The following is a 16355-nucleotide window of genomic DNA, read 5'->3' as shown; positions in this document are numbered from 1 at the left end:
GTACCCATCTCTAACAACTTTTTGAGGGAGCTGCAGCACCCACCCGAAACACTACACGATGCCTGGAATCACCAACGACAATAGTTTGACAGATGGCGATGCGTTTCCCCTTCGCAAACCACTGTTTGTGGCACAGCCGCCTCTGGGGGGTGATGGTCGCCCAGTGCTCCGGAAAGTCCTGATTGCGAACCGTGGTGAAATCGCCTGCCGAATTATCAAGACATGTCGCAAACTGAATATTGGCAGCATAGCGGTTTATGCTGATGAGTAAGGATAATTGGGATTCGTCTTTATCTGGGCACTGAAGGCTAACTTATACGCCAAGGGATGCATTGTCACGTCATGTTACGGATGCCGACGAGGCCATCAACATCGGGAGCATTGATAAAAGGAAGGTGAACCCTTTCTTGGACATCGACCTGCTGGTACAGACGGCACTATCAGCAGGTGCCCAGGCTATTCATCCTGGTTACGGATACCTCAGCGAGAATGCCGACTTCGCGAATCGCGTCCGTGGTGCCGGTCTGATCTTCATCGGGCCATCCGCCAGTGCTATGTCATCACTAGGCGACAAGAGATCATCGAAAGTCTTCTTAAGTGAACACGCCCCAGAGGTTCCCTTGATCCCTGGATTTTCAGGCTCGAGTCAGGATGCGGAAGCTCTCAAAACAGCAGCAGAAGAGATCGGGTTCCCAATCATGGTCAAAGCTTCCGCTGGAGGAGGAGGTAAGGGCATGCGCATTGTCAGGGAGGCTGGTCAATTGAAAGACGAGCTTGCGCGTGCACAATCCGAAGCCAGTCGCTCATTCGGCTCAAGCGACTGCATTCTGGAAAAGTACATTGAGAACAGCAAGCACGTGGAGATCCAGATTATGGGCGACTCACACGGCAAAGTCGTTTCGTTTTTCGACCGAGACTGCTCAGTGCAACGCCGGCACCAAAAGGTCATCGAAGAAACGCCATGTCCATTCTTGGATGACAAGACACGACGGGAGATGAGTGATACCGCGGTTCGGATTGGCTCCTTGATCGGGTATGAGAATGCTGGCACTGTTGAATTTATTTTCGATGTGTCAACAGGTAGATTCTATTTCCTGGAGGTCAATGCCCGGCTACAAGTGGAGCATCCTATCACCGAGGAGGTAACTGGCTTTGATCTGGTATCTTTGCAACTTTTCGTCGCTGCCGGTGGAAACCTCAGTACTATCCCAGCTCTGGATAACGTCACCCAGCACGGTGCGTCTATTGAGTGTCGCCTGACGGCTGAAAGTCCGCAAAACAACTTCCTCCCAGAGCATGGCAAAGTGCACTTGTGGCTTCCTGCTCCTGGTGTTCTGTCCCCGGGAAGGGATATTCGCTACGAGACAGCTATTCGGAGTGGATCAGTGGTGTCAATTTATTTCGATTCCATGATTGCCAAGCTGGTCGTCTGGGCACCTACGAGGTCTCTCGCCATCGAGAAGATGAGAATGGTTCTTTCTCTTACCGCTTGTGTTGGAGTGAGAACAAACCAACTCTTTCTCCAAGCCTGTTTATCGAACAAAGAGTTCCATGACCCGGCTTACACAACGTCTTTCATCCCGAACAACATTGAGCAGCTTCTCCAACCATGCTTCCTGCCAAAGGCCGCTGACATTGAGCCTGTTCTTTCTATCATGTCAAGCTTAGCGGTTCGAAATCTACCTGACTATGTATCGAAGTCTTTGCAGACAAAGCCATTCCATAACGTGCGGAGACAGTTTCGAAACCAGAGACTCGATCCTGTTAACGTGCACTGTGACGTGATTACCGCAGTTGATTGGCCTTACCACAACAAGAGCAAGGAAACTATTCCAAGTTCGCTGTGTATCTGGAAGGCTCAGAGCCTGGAGTCACCAGCTGACATAGCAGAAGCTTTTGTTGTGTCTATGCCGGATGACAAGGACTTCGAGAATGATTCGAAATCTGCCGCCACTGAAGTTTCTATGAAGTACAACCAGATCAGTCAGGAGATTCGCAAAGGGGAATATGTCAACTCAATTCCATACAAAGCTTGCATAGAATCATGGCAGCCGGCAGAGGGTAACACGGCTGTCGTAGAGTCGTGGCTTTCTTCCAAAATGACTGTGTCCATCAGTGGTGTGAAAACATCGGCTTATGTTTGCCTTCCTTCGGTTCGCCCGCACACGCTTATCGGACAAGTGGATCAGAGCCAGCAAATCTACTGCCATATCCCGGCGATTGGGACTTATGTTGAGATGAAACGTGACACGCTACTCTCATTTGCGGGCAGTATTCGATCCATTGCCAAGTCCAAGGATGACCCTGAGCAGAAGACCGTGACGGCACCAATGCCCTGCAAGGTCCTTTCTATTCTGAAAAGCAATGGAGATTCTGTCAATGCTGGAGACTCTGTCATGATCATCGAAAGCATGAAAATGGAAATCAACATAGCGGCTTCGTCTACTGGTAAATTTGAGACGAAGTGGAAGGAAGGGGATGCCGTTGAAGATGGAAAGGTTCTTTGCACTGTTGTCTAGAGCTCCATCATAATGAATGAATCTATCCAAGTTTAAATCGCTTGTATTGATAGTAGAAAACCTTAAATGACTTCTTAATTCGACGATCGGCGATTTCGAGAGCAAAGAGCGCATTATCAATACAATCAATTCAGATTCACGACTTCGCTGTGATCTTAGCCACCTAGTGCCAAACAATTAATTCCAAGCCAAAGCCACTAGCTGTATCTAGGTTTATTTTACAGTGGCGTTGCACAAAGTTGAAACCTCCTATTTCCCACCAATTTTGACCGGCTTCTAATATCTATTCCATCACAGGTAGCTACTAGTCTGCCATTGGAACGTGCATTGCGCCGGTTGCGCTTATCGAGCGCCGTAATCCGATATCACTTTTTGCTCCTCTTGCGAAATCTATGACTTCTTTATTTCAGTTGATATTGCCAATTAGATGAGTAAAATGCGAATGTTCATTAACAAATTTCAAGCAGGCTGACCGATTTAAATGATTTCAAGTTCCAGATTCAAAAAATACAATTGTCATTTTTGTTTTTTATTTTTATTTTTATTTTTTCAAAAAAGAAACGACTTCAACTTCGCTCTCGGGCTAAAGCTTACTCTGCTTCTTCATGTGTTTAATCTCTTGGTTAACAGCCAACTCTGAAAGGATCTCCTCGCTACCTCCACCAACAACCATAACCCTGACATCCCGGCTGACCTGCTCAATGCGAGCTCCACGGCCATTCTTAGAGTAGCCAAGGCCGCCCATCACCTGCTGCGACTCCCTATTCACCATTTCTAGGGTACGCCCTGCAAGTACCTTGAGGTTTGCGAACAAGCCCCCCCATTCCGGCATCAGTTCCATTTTCCTTTGTGTCTTGGTGCATATAAACCAGTTGTTCCATCCATGCGTAGGCAGAGTCTAGGCTCCGGGCCATCGCAGAAAACTTCGAGCGGATAACCTGGTTCTCGATCAACTTTTTACCAAATGTCTCTCGGGTGATGGCATGTCGGTATGCGTCCTCTGCACAAACGCGAGCCATGCGAAGAGAGGTGCATGCAAGCCAAAGCCGCTCGTGGTTGAAGTCTGACTTGGAATCAGCGCTACGTTAAGACAGGAACCTCTGGGGAGAGCACGTACTGTTCATAATCACAGGAAATCCCTTATTCTCCTCTCCGAGTAAGTTTGCTACAGGGACCTCGACTTGGTCTAGTTCGATGTATGTTGATCCTGAAAAATCAATGATCAGCGAAAGTCACTGGTAGTTTGCATAGTGTCGAGTAGTACACACCACTTGCATGAACCCCAGAATTATGAATTCTCTTGCATGTAACTCCAGGAACCTTGAGAGGGATTATAAGTGCTGATATGTCCTGGGGACGCTCGCCTGTCCGGACAGCAGCCGTGCAATAGTCCGCCCACATGCCATTGGTAATCCACTTCTTCGCACCATTCACAATATAGACATCTCCTTTCCGTTCGGCGGTAGTAGTGATCCCGGCAACATCAGATCCCGCTGTATGTTCAAGGTTCAATTAGATCGAGAAATAATTCAAAAGGCGCGACAAGACGTACCATCCGGCTCAGTAACCCCCAAACAGAATCTGATTTTTCCTTTGAGCATTTCTGGGAGAAATCGGTGCTTTTGTTCCTCAGAGCCAAATTGTATGACAGGAGGACCACCAATAGAATTTCCACATCCTAGACCCCATACTATACCAAGATAGCCACAGCGAGCCAGTTCATCAATGACAATTAAATCATGGAAACCATCCCACTCTAGAGGGTTGATATCGCCGGGGAGTCGTTGGCCGTGGAGATACTCCGCTGCCAATGGGAATGAGGCAACTGCTGTGTACCCTAGCTCCGCATGTTTGATTTGAACCTGAATGATGTCCCCATCAGTCTTTCATTCGGAGGAAGTGCCATAGGAGTATTTCGAATCATCACGAACCTCGGGGGGGATAGAGCCTGCTTTCTCCCAATCTTCCTACGAAGAAACAAATTTTAGCTTCAATGGCAGGGTGACCGGAGATTGAAAAGTTTGCATACACAAAATGGAGTTATGTTGTTGTCAACATATTCGCGAACTTCTCGTTGCAGCCGACGATGCGATTCTTTGTAGTACGGACTGCTTTGGCGATTAAGCCAAAGCGGATCAGCGAAGGGGGTATTCGAGACAGACATTCCGTTTTTCTTGGTAATTCAGCTAATGTCAATTTGTCTGGGTGGGAGCTTTATTATGGCGGAAATTACTTGCCTTCCAAGGTTAATTATTATTACATGTAAGCATCGAGATGGCCGGACCGAACCCGAAACCCCGGACTCAGCGGACCGACCTGACATCTGCGCGCGTGAGGCGGACCGGCAGGGAAATCTAAAGCCATGTGAAATCATTCTTGTTTTCATCCATTCTCGGCATTGCTGCGTGATCGAATTTCATCAATATTGCCACAATTTTACATCTTGTGATATGGTACAAGGCCCCTCGAATAGCTAGTAACCCAAGCGGTATCTCACGCAATAATACTTTACTAGTGCGGTTATGAGCACCTTAGGGTCTTGGTTGCGCCCCAGGCTAGCGAGCTCGTAGACTATTTCCTTCAACAAGCACCCCTTTCAATCTTCAACAAGCACCCTTTTCAATTTTTCAACATCACCGACTTGAAAATCACAACCAAAATGGCATCTTTCAAAGCCCTTCTCTTGACAGCATTCGTCTCAGCCGCTGCGTATGCCGCGAATACCACGGATTACGATTGTCCAGTCGGCTGGCTTCCCAACACTTGGAAGGAGACAAGATGTTGCTCCGGCGACATGGTCGTCAATGACACAGACGCCTATTGCTGTGTCTCTGACATGAGATTTTACAAAGAGGCTCTCACCAACACGGCACTGCTATACGAAACCGCCACGACCACGACCACAGGCGATGATTACAGTCGCTGGGCCACGTTGAAAGAGACCTGTGTCGCAAAGGTTCCCTACACACTGGCAGCCAGCGACTATTCTTCTCAGGTCTCTTCAGCATCGAAGAAAGCCGAAGCTACTCCCACCAATACCACCGCGACTACTACCAACTCTGCGGCTACCTCGGAAGCCACCTCCGGTTCAGGTTCGCAGGCCTCGACACCGACTTCGAACGCGGCCATGCCTCTTGCTACGGCTGGAGATGTTGCATTAGGAGGTGCGGCACTCGCTGCAGCTCTCTTTGTGCTGTGATTCATGGTGGTCGTTGAAATCTCAGTTGGACATTGTTTGGTTCCGGTTCGTTTCGGATGTTATCCGAAACCTAGTACTGTATCATAGAGAAGTCTATACTGCCTCCATTTTGTTGGGCAAATGTTTTCGAAATACAATGAGTACGTTTTATACATATATCAAAGTCTGTTATTAATTTCTGGATTCAGAGAGAGCCCAGTAGGACCCTGGAAATGTTCAAGTTGCCAAGTACTACATACCACGAAATACAAGGGTCTGTAATGAGACATTCTGCCCTACGAGTCTGGCCCCCAACCCTTGGCATCAGTCTGGACTATCAAGAGCCAAGCAATTAGCCCTGGGCCAAGAACTAGCACCAAGCTACAGATCCTTCAGGGTCCCAATCCGCCAATAAGAACTATTCGCTTCATCCGGAATCGCCGGGACAAACAATGTGACCATGCCGAGTTCCGGACCAAATTTCAGTTGTCAACCTCTCGATAAACCCCGCCTGCGCACTCGTCGACGTCCATGTCTAGACGCTTTATCTTCTAGCTCGTTTCATGCCAAGCCGCATGCTATTAGTTTTGATGGCCAGCACGAGAAGCGTTTCCATTCTGCAATAATGTGAGAAACATCCCAAAATATCGATCGATAAACGCCTAGAACTAAGACATACCTTTCTTTGAATAGCATCATCAGTCCCTGCACCAAAAATCCCTTGGTAATTTGCGGGAGAAGACCCTTGTAGAGTCGTAAGAAACCTTCCTTTCGGAGGATGTATATGAGGACTTCTGTGAACCCCCTTGAAAGGCCTTCCCCCCTGTGATCCCACAGACTTTGATTGCAACATAGTCTTGGCTACTATCAGTGGGTGGGTCACAATTGTTGCTATTATCTTCGATAGAGCGCCAAGCACTGAAACATGTTAAAATCGTTGGTAAAGACCATATGAAGATCAATAATAACTCACTGAATGCATCGAAAGAGCCAAGGTCTTTTCTCACATTGACTAAGATATTCCGGAGCCATTGATAAACACCGTACGTGATCATAGGGTTGATGACCAAAATCAGGTTTACCTTCAGCCCAGTCCATAGCCCAGTCCATCCATCATCACTGTCCAGTATCGCTTTCATGGATCTCCAGATAGATTCTTTGCCCGTGATCTTTGTGCCCAGCTGTTGTTGCGTCGAAACAACCGATATAGGAGTCGTGAAGAGTTGGGCCATGGCGCCGCCTGCAGCACCGAGGCCCAGCTCTTTCACAATGCTGTTTGCATCTGCGCGACCACGGGCTTTAAGCATCGCTCCGTACAGGACTCGCGCAGCCGCTGACCAGTAGAAATATGCAAAATTCATAGATGCGGTGCCAAGAACAGAGCTAGCCAGGCCACTATACAACCCTAGGAATCCATCTGACTGGATGATCTTAAACACTGCGTCCACAGCATTATCGTACTGAGGGCCAGTTTCTGATCCACAGTCGCTGGTTCCGTCTTTATCGCGCTCTTGGACTTGAATCTGCAGCCGTGTCTTAACACTAGAGGAATTAGACAGAACCCCTGGAGTAGGATGCAAAACTAGAACGATACATATCAAGTGGATAGACCAGAAAATTCGCAAGGATGGCGGCCCCGGTCCCGGAAAGTACACTATTCCAAGGCGAAAGATTATTCTTTGTCGACATTTTTATTGCGTAGCCTATGCGAGACAGATTGATTGATCTCAGTGAATATTAAACTATTTACATGATAATAACAGGTTCCCTTTATCTCTAGTTCGGCTGGCCCCGGCATTATCTCGGTCCGACGGTCCGACGATACGATCGGAAGGGGGTGTGATTCAGACTAATCCATTGGCCCCAGGACTACAGTTTAAAAGATGCTCAACCTCATTAAGTCGCATTGTAGGCGAGAATCCATCAAAAATGCCCGTGTTATCGGGAGCTGACCGAGATGGTGCGCTCATATTAAAGCTCGACTGAAGAGCCCATGAATCTGGCGAGGGAATATTTGAGGTGCTGGGTCTTGGTATCAGGGGTCTTTTGTATGGATCTGAGCCCAAAATCCCGTAGTCTATCATGGACCACAGTATGTCTTCATGATATGCGTCAAGATCCTCTGTTAGGCGTGCTGGATCGAGAAGACCAGAGAATTGATCGGCAATGCTGTGAAAGTCACTGAGGCGGACGGCCTGGAAATTCCATTAGATTTGTCCAATCCGTGGGATCAGAGATACTTACCATGTTTGCGGAATGTGTCCAGAACTTTCCCAGTGAGTTCAGAAAATCGAGGCTCTGCTGAAAATAGTAAAGAATATCAGACTGGCGCCGGGCGACACTCTGGTGTTCGAAATGAGATGCCAGGGAATTGATTGACCCTGCAACTGCAATACAGTATGCATAAAAGGAGGATTCTATTCGGCATCCAGTTTCTGTAGCTTCGCGTAGGAGATCGAGCAGTTGTCTGGCATGGCCTGCTCCATCTTGGAGTGCTTGTGCTGAGAAACTACTCGGGGCCTTGGCAAATGGTTTCAGGCGCAGGCGAACAAGAAACGGGTGATTCAAGAGACAATGACAAAGGTGAAAAAGGGTATGGGCGAATATCAGCTGCCCTTTCTCGTCTGGGTGAGTCTCGTGCAGGATGTCCGAGATTTTCCGATCGCTAATCTTGGAATATGACTCCAGGAGGAGCAAAGCAGATTTGATCGCAGAGAACTCTGATTTGGTATCCCATGGAGGAATTTGATCTGACTTTTTGTCTCGGTGCACGTATCTTGTGCAACGTCCAAATATCGATGCCATGAGCGTCACCAGAGCAAAGGGGCTAGGATTTTCAATGACCTCTGCGTTCCAATTCAGTAGCTCACTCAAGGTGTTTGTCTGTTTCCAGGTACCATTTTGAAAGGTGGTTTCATCGCAGGGTAGCTGCACATAACAATCATCATCCTGTATGACAATTGGACGTCCTTGGCCACATGATATCAGCTTATCTATGAGATAGGCCGACCAGAAGGTCCGGCGTCGTTCCTCTTGCTCTGCATAAGACAAATAACCGGTCGGTTCCATCATCAAATGCAGGTCTTGTGAAATCCGCGCAGCGAGTCCAATTTTCAGCCATCCAGAGCTCACGCGACCAGCTAAAGTACAGAAAGCGTTGTCAGTTTATTTCATCACCATCAGATTGCACTATACTGACCAGTATAGTCTACCACCGCAAGCAAGTTCACAGTTTGTACGACATGTAAATTCAGATTTTCTTCCACCGCCATATGTTCTGTTAGAACTGATAACCACGATTCTCTCGCGTATTCAGATGAAGCCTGTGGCTTCCCCGTGTAGTAATCATGATCGGAGAATCTAACGGCGGACGAGAGAAGTGCCAAAACTAAGCACCGGGGAAGAGAGCCATTGGCCAGTCTTTCTCGAAATGATATTTCTTTGAAAAACGAATAGGGTTTGTTGTGACAATGGCTGAAGTATGTGTTTATAACCGATTGTAGCACTGGCAGTGGAGGGTATGATCTAGCAAGCATCAAGATTGATTGTTAGCCGAGGTAGAGTTTTCTTCGTTGCCTTTGTTTGGATCACATGTAGACATACGAATAATTGGTCGCCTGTGAGAAGTTCGTGTGCAGGTCCGGGGATCTTATTGATGGCGAAATATCGCTCCCTGATTGTGATGGGTTTAATAAATTATCGCTGGAACTGGAGTCGTCAGCATATCACCAACGCTCTGTGCGAATAGAAAACGAACTCGTTTCGCCGTGTTGACTGCTCGCTGAGCTCCGCGAGTCGGGATTCAATGGTACTTATTCGGTGTAGAAGTTCCGTCTATCACTGGAGTTAGCGCTGGCTTGGTCCAGAGGCTCACGAGAACACACATTGCTAGAATCTTGGTAACTATTCGTGGTCGGTAGTGGCTGTAGTGGCTGTCCTGGTTGGTTTGGTTCTGCCACTATTGTCGCAGAGTAGGGTTCGTAGAGGCATGCGATTCGGTTTCGGCGGCAATGGAAGCAAATAGGACGTTCTCCAGAGCATTTTGTCTTCTTGCGTCTAAAGCGTTTTCACGTTACACAAGATGTCAGTCTGGATATGGCGAATGCTGCAGGCAAGCCCCTGAGAGGAAGGATCTTCTTTACCTGCAATTCGCACACGCTTGTCTTATGCGCTTGATACCCTGTGCGGACTCGAAAGACATGTCCATAGCGGAAATAATTCCCCGCGATCGCGATGGGGTTCAAAGCGATAGAAACTGCACAACACTTGGGCACAAGTTGGTGAGGAGAAGAAAATGCGGGGAAAGTTGACGGTGTGACGCGCGGAAACCAGCGGCCCCGCGTTGGCTGGTTCTTCCCCGGAAACTAAATATATCCAGGGATCCTTTGCTCCGGGGTAAGAAACCTTGGAAACGGCGATTAAGTCCTCGCTATGAACTCGGATATGCTCATCGGTCGTCCCACAGTATTGACGGGTGACGCTCATGGGAATTGGGCTTCCCAATTGGATAGGTAATGTGAGAAACCACAACTTCAAATCTGGGATAGGTCACGCGAAGTTTCATTTGCCCCTCCTGTTATCTCAATTTCTATTAACCTAGAGAAACTACAAGCCAATCAGCTTGTTCACCACTGATGAAGGTTGCAAATGCCTGGTCTAGAGTAAATCTCACCTTTATGCCCGAATTTGGTAATTTTGTCAATGACCCACTTCAACCAACATCCAGCTTGATCGCGACCCAGATTCATCGGTTCTTCGGAATACAAGGTGTCGTTTGTGGGGTTTGTTATCTCCTATCTCTCGTTTTAATAGCCCTTTTTGTCTTTCCCTGGACATGTCTGGGTATGATGTGAAAACCCGAGCTTTCCGAGTCGGAGTCCCGATGCTGCTTCTAGTTGGCAGCGGGGCATGAAGCCCTTGGAAGCCTACTAGTATATATACTACTGCCAGTGGTTACTGCGAGATTCGCACGATCATTTAAACTTGAACTTGCGAGGATTCTGCTGGAGGTTTTTAGAAGTTTTTGCCACTCACCTGGTCAGGCATTCCAGAGCGTTTAATTCTTCCACGATGACCTCCCGCGATGGCTTTCAATGGACTCCTCAGAATGGACTGAAACAAGGTGTCCCATCTATTGGTGTCATATCCCCATCGACAAAAATCACCTCAGACACACCATGGGATGTCATTGTCATCGGAGGTGGATATTCTGGTCTCACAGCCACTCGAGACATGTGCGTAGCAGGTATGAAAGCCCCTGCTCTTCACTTGCCGAGAGCAATCACTGATTCCATACAGGATTGAAAGTTCTCCTTGTCGAAGCCCGCGATCGCATTGGTGGGAGATCTTGGTCGTCTAATATCGAAGGTCACCCCTTCGAGATGGGAGGTACTTGGGTCCATTGGCACCAGGCGAATGTCTGGCGGGAGATCTCTAGGTACCAGATGGGAGAGGAGCTGGAGCCTTCTTTCGATTTCTCCCGTGGAGTCAACTATTTCGAATTGCGCACCGACAAACATGCTACAACCATGAGTCACGAGGAAGAGGATACGCTACTTGCCACGGCGTTGGAAAAATTTGTGAACGTCGATGGTGACATGGGTCGTATACTTGTCCCCTTTCCTTATGCCGGTTTCCACAACCCTGATGCACGCAAATACGACAAGATGTCAGTTTTAGATCGTCTGAACGTCATTTCTCAGTCTCTCACTCCAAATGAACGAATCGGACTGGAAAGCTTTATTCTGCTCTGCAGCTGTGGCACCCTCGAAACAACCAGCTTTTTCGAGTTTCTACATTGGTGGGCTTTGTGTGGCTACACCTACCGCGGATGCATGGACTGCCTCATCTCATTCAAGTTCAAGCAAGGCCAATCCTCATTTGCCATAAAGTTCTTCAACGAAGCACTATCGACAGGAAATCTATCCTATGCATTTAACAGTCCTGTTAAGTCGATTCAGAATGAGGACAAGAAAGTCACCGTAACAACTCGCGATGGTCGCAGTTTTACAGCATCGCGCTTGGTTTCCACCATTCCGCTCAACGTGCTTAACGACATCACTTTCAATCCTCCCCTTGACCCTATCCGCACGCAGGCAACTAAGATTGGTCATGTCAACCAGTGTGTCAAGGTTCATGCTGAGATATCGAATAAGGATATGCGTTCTTGGACTGGAATTTCTTATCCGTTCAACAAACTCACGTACGCGATCGGAGATGGGACCACGCCAGCTGGAAATACGCACATTGTATGCTTTGGAGGACAGCACAATCACATCCACCCCGAGGAAGATGTCAATGCAACCAAAGCGGCCGTGACAAGCATGGCCCCTGGAAACATGGATATTCAGCGCCTGGTGAGTTCCCCTGGCCTTCCTCTATTCGAGGAAATAGCTAATAAATTGAAGGTCTTCCATAATTGGTCCAAGGACGAATTTGCCAAGGGAGCATGGTTTTTCTCCTCTCCAGGATTCATCTCCAGCTCGCTCGATGCGCTTCGTCAACGACATGGAAACATACTTTTTGCTAACTCCGACTGGGCAATTGGATGGCGCAGCTTCATTGATGGGGCTATCGAGGAGGGTACCCGGGCAGCTCTTACGGTGAAGGAGGAGCTTCGATCTACTCCACTCCGATCCCACCTGTAGAATCCAACATTATTAAAATAGCTACGTTCATCTAAAATGCGAACTAAAACATATTCATGTCCAATTGCAATTCATACCCTTCAAGTTCGGCTTCGCACCTGAATCCACAGCCTTGCCGATACATAGTTCCTAGAAAATTGTTCAATTCCATTCAGAACCTTGCGAAAATCTGGAAGGCCATTTAAATTTGGAGAACGCGTGCGTTAGTAATGGAGTCAGCCAGGAAAAGCCTCTGGGTTTGTCTGATATTAACCATCAAATCGGAAACCCTTAAGCTACCTATCCGAAGAAGGACTCCTGGAAGATAACAAGGTGAAGGGCTCAAAATTGAGCAAGGGAGCGATCTGCTTCTACGTCTTTCTGCACTCATCAGTATTCTTGAAATATGCGGGGTTAATTAACAAAACGCCTTCGAGCGAAATTCACCCCCCACATGATCATTATCCGGAGTGAGACCTATTGCATGGAAGATGATTGGTGATTATCAGGTTCGGAAAGGGCCCCTTATGGCGTGAAGACGTAATTGCCACTCGAATTATACTTCCCGGGGCGACCATTTTCTCTCCTTTATTTCTGCTTTTGGTAATAATATTTCCCCGCACAATTCACCTTATCATCGTCACCGTGAAATGATAAGACATGCTCCGTTGGCGTTTATGATACGAAGCATATACTCATGTGAGGACTGTTCTGTCCGTATTTTAGCAGAGCATTGTCCCACCGGTCTGCTTGTTACATCTCAACTATTTCCTTTTTTTTTATTAGGCGTCATTGAGACTAAAACGCAATGGAATCCGATGAAATGAAAGTAGAGAAAGGTATGTTGACTTATTGACTATTCATACAATATTTTCCACTACAATCGACTAATGTTTCCTTTCTATAGCTTCTATCGAGGCTGAAAGGCGTGAGTTCACCTTCATGTCACCCAACTATCACATCCCAAATCCAATCACTTGTTCGCCTATTTTATAGTTCACATGACTAACGATATTCAGAGCCAGGGCAGATGGAGAATTTAGTTGGCCAAGTTCAGCTTAAAGGCCTTGATCTTCACACCGAAGGGGGTCGGAAAATGAGTTATCTGGAGACCATATCGGCTAGCTGGGTAATCTGTGATAGCTGGGCGGGGTTGGCTGGGACCGTTGCTCTTGCTATCTCCCAAGGAGGTCCAGTAACACTGATATATGGGCCTCTTCTCATGTTCATTTTGGTTGGAGCGTGCACATTAACCCTCGCTGAACTCGCCAGCGTCTACCCCACTGCGGGAGGGCAATACCACTGGACTTCTATACTGGCGCCGAAAAGGGTCAATCGATCTCTGGTAAGATCTTCGAATCGTGCCTCTCAAGAAGGAAATCCATTGACTTGACATAGAGTTACTGCTGTGGTATCATCAATATGTTTTCATGGATTGCCATCTGCACGGGAATTGCCATCATTCCGGCCCAGTGCATCGTGGGGATGATTGTTTTCTATAACCCGAACTTTACCCCACAGCCATGGCACTCCTTCCTGATCTATCAAGCTATTAATGGCTGTGTCCTGCTTTACAACATAACTCTATTGAAGCGGTCTCTCTGGATACATGATGTATCCTGTAAGTTTTCATCTCAGCATACCAACCGGGCTCTGCTTACATTGATAGTTTTCGTGACCCTGGCTAGCTTTCTGGTAATTACAATTACCTGTGTTGCAAAATCTGCCCCACATTATGAGCCATCTGTTAATGTCTGGGGAACATTCCTTAATGGTAGTGGGTGGAGTTCTGGCGGGGTTGCCTTTCTCACTGGCCTCGTCACACCTAATTACATGTATGCTGGGATTGATGGAGCGCTTCATCTTGCCGAAGAATGCATAGACGCTGCCATCGTCGTTCCTCGGGCATTGATGAGCACTCTGATAATTGGATTCGTCACCTCATTTGCATTCATGATCGCCATGTTATACTGTACCAGCGATCTTGATGCGGTGGTTGCCTCCAGCACTGGGTATGTTGAAATTTCCTACGAGTTGATAATTTGACCCGACTAAGATCGTCCTTACTACTATATAGTGTGCCGATTTACGAAATGTGGCGTCAAGCGACCCAATCAAATACAGCCGCAACAGTATTCATCGTTCTTCTCTGCTGTGCAGCAACCTTTGCCCTCATCGGTGCCCAGCAAACTGCTTCGAGATTGACCTGGTCTCTTGCTCGAGATCGGGCGATTATGGGAAGCCATTGGCTGAGTCAAATCCACAGCCAGTGTCAAGTCCCAGTATGGGGACTTATCTTCAACTTCGCTGTCATGTTCATCATCGGATGTGTTTATCTAGGCTCTTCATCTGCCTTCAATGCCTTTATCGGAACCGGTCTTGTTCTTCAGCATATCTCATACGCCTTCCCTGCTGCTCTACTTCTGTATAGAAAGCGATCAGAGACCTGGCTACCCCGGGACCGATCATTTCGCTTACCCGGACTCAGTGGATTTGCTGCCAATATTATCACTATATGCTTTGCTATCCTGGTACTGATATTCTATGATTTTCCAACCTCACTGCCAGTATCGGGAAGCAGCATGAATTACACAGCTGCGGTTCTGGGAGTCATGGCGCTGTGTGGGATCCTCAACTGGGCGTTATACGCTCGGACGAAATACCATGGACCGCGACTGCTACAGTCAAGCGAGTGATCGATGTAACTAAGCCTATGGGAATCAATTACGAAGTAAATTTTACCATTTGACCATTTGACCATTTAGAGGCTAGAATGTAGTCTCTCCGCCTCGGACCGGTGGCCCGGAACCCCCCCCGCTATCACAGTGGAGGCGGCCAACCTGCGAGTTCGTTTCTTATTTTTGTTTCACCAGATTTATGATCACCATCCACGGAGTACTACCGGGATACATGTAGAGAGAAAACCGCACTGACGCGACGCCGATGACAAATTCTGGCAGCAAGAGCAAGAGCAAGAGTGAGTCTCGGTGGCCCAGGGCATCAATTCCTAACGTGACACGCCGAAATGCTGACGGCATTCCTTCATTGCCGCAGGTTGCAGAGAATGCACTAAGCGCAGAATCATATGCGACAACTCGGAGCCCAGTTGTAATAAATGTTTGAAAAAGGGAATCCATTGCTCGGGCTCGGGGCGAATTCGTTTCTCAGGGCCCGCTCTACGTGGCAAGCTTAGGGATGGCTTTGGGCCTCAACCTGATGCTCCGAGCGCGACTCCTTCCAAAATTCGATGGAAGAATGACCAGCCGAAACGCGTTAGACGCGTGAAAAAATCTAGTGATCCCTCCGAGAGCGAGTCGCAAGCGCCTCAACAGGCTAGAGATGATGAGGCTCTAAGCCAAGTGGCAACGGGAACACCCGATGACAGCTCTCTTGAGTTGGTTTCACGCTCATCAACACGCTCGTCGGAATCGATTCCATACTGGATATCTCCAATGGACTCTCAAGTTCGCATGTCCATGTCACATTGTGAGATACTTGTATTCTTGACCCCCCCAAACACACCCAATTAACCACTTTTATGCAGTTGCGGAACATGTTGCACCTGTCATGGTGGTACTAGACCATGTTGCAAATGGCTACCGAGACATCATTTTACCGCTAGCTTGTGACCATGATTTGTTACGTCGAGCAGTGGGTGTTGTTGCCTCTCAGCATTTCGCCCTTTCTCACCCAGACTACCAAGGCGCCGTAGATCAAGGCCGTGCAGCTATTATCTCCCAACTTCGCCAGGACGCGTTTTCAGCTTCGCCCGATCATGTTTTCAATCAAGGAACCTGGGCAACTATTATTGTCCTATTGGTCGGAGAAACCATCACGGGTAGCTCCGAATATGGTCACCTACTACAAACTCTTCTGTGCCTGTTCCAGAATGTTGGGCATATAAACTCTTCCACAAAACGTTTTTTGACTCAGCAAACGCATATGTATGTCGACCGAACCCCTTCTAGAAAACATTACTTACGATATTATCAAGGTTTGAGTTTCTAGGCCAGCCGTTATTAGGAGAGACCC

The 16355-nt window shown here is 47.7% G+C and overlaps 6 protein-coding genes across 6 annotated transcripts; 4 read left to right on the top strand and 2 right to left on the bottom strand.

The window, feature by feature from the left end:
- Positions 1–58: 58 nt before the first annotated feature.
- N7481_004741 (acetyl/propionyl/methylcrotonyl-CoA carboxylase subunit alpha) lies at positions 59–2519 on the top strand (the record flags this gene model as incomplete). Its single annotated transcript, XM_057263960.1, has 2 exons — positions 59–267; positions 326–2519. 2 exons carry the CDS (start codon positions 59–61, stop codon positions 2517–2519), a joined length of 2403 nt encoding a protein of 800 aa, XP_057125621.1.
- Positions 2520–3102: 583 nt separating this feature from the next.
- N7481_004740 (acyl-CoA dehydrogenase family protein) lies at positions 3103–4683 on the bottom strand (the record flags this gene model as incomplete). The annotated part of the gene is given in 7 exon segments (XM_057263959.1): positions 3103–3305; positions 3316–3582; positions 3637–3726; positions 3788–4012; positions 4072–4402; positions 4451–4486; positions 4549–4683. 7 exon segments carry the CDS (start codon positions 4681–4683, stop codon positions 3103–3105), a joined length of 1287 nt encoding a protein of 428 aa, XP_057125620.1.
- Positions 4684–5178: 495 nt separating this feature from the next.
- On the top strand, positions 5179–5718 carry N7481_004739 (uncharacterized protein; the record flags this gene model as incomplete). The annotated part of the gene is made up of 1 exon (XM_057263958.1): positions 5179–5718. One exon carries the CDS (start codon positions 5179–5181, stop codon positions 5716–5718), a length of 540 nt encoding a protein of 179 aa, XP_057125619.1.
- A 560-nt stretch (positions 5719–6278) lies between these two features.
- Positions 6279–9904, bottom strand: N7481_004738 (Zn(II)2Cys6 transcription factor; the record flags this gene model as incomplete). Its single annotated transcript, XM_057263957.1, has 10 exons — positions 6279–6314; positions 6377–6441; positions 6671–7239; positions 7651–7892; positions 7942–8837; positions 8897–9222; positions 9301–9405; positions 9455–9531; positions 9582–9753; positions 9840–9904. 10 exons carry the CDS (start codon positions 9902–9904, stop codon positions 6279–6281), a joined length of 2553 nt encoding a protein of 850 aa, XP_057125618.1.
- An 863-nt stretch (positions 9905–10767) lies between these two features.
- N7481_004737 (flavin monoamine oxidase family protein) lies at positions 10768–12344 on the top strand (the record flags this gene model as incomplete). Its single annotated transcript, XM_057263956.1, has 2 exons — positions 10768–10942; positions 10996–12344. The coding sequence occupies 2 exons, from the start codon at positions 10768–10770 to the stop codon at positions 12342–12344; spliced, it is 1524 nt and encodes a 507-aa protein (XP_057125617.1).
- Positions 12345–13131: 787 nt separating this feature from the next.
- N7481_004736 (putative choline transport protein) lies at positions 13132–15019 on the top strand (the record flags this gene model as incomplete). Its single annotated transcript, XM_057263955.1, has 6 exons — positions 13132–13162; positions 13231–13251; positions 13343–13668; positions 13722–13944; positions 13993–14335; positions 14401–15019. The coding sequence occupies 6 exons, from the start codon at positions 13132–13134 to the stop codon at positions 15017–15019; spliced, it is 1563 nt and encodes a 520-aa protein (XP_057125616.1).
- Positions 15020–16355: the final 1336 nt, after the last annotated feature.

The sequence above is a fragment of the Penicillium waksmanii genome (genome assembly GCF_028829765.1).
Source record: "Penicillium waksmanii strain IBT 27052 chromosome Unknown utg000004l:1.0-5674109.0:1.0-5678898.0, whole genome shotgun sequence".
NCBI lineage: Eukaryota > Fungi > Ascomycota > Eurotiomycetes > Eurotiales > Aspergillaceae > Penicillium > Penicillium waksmanii.
The sequence above is the reverse complement of the archived record's forward strand: the minus strand, read 5'-3'. Positions and strand labels throughout refer to the sequence as shown.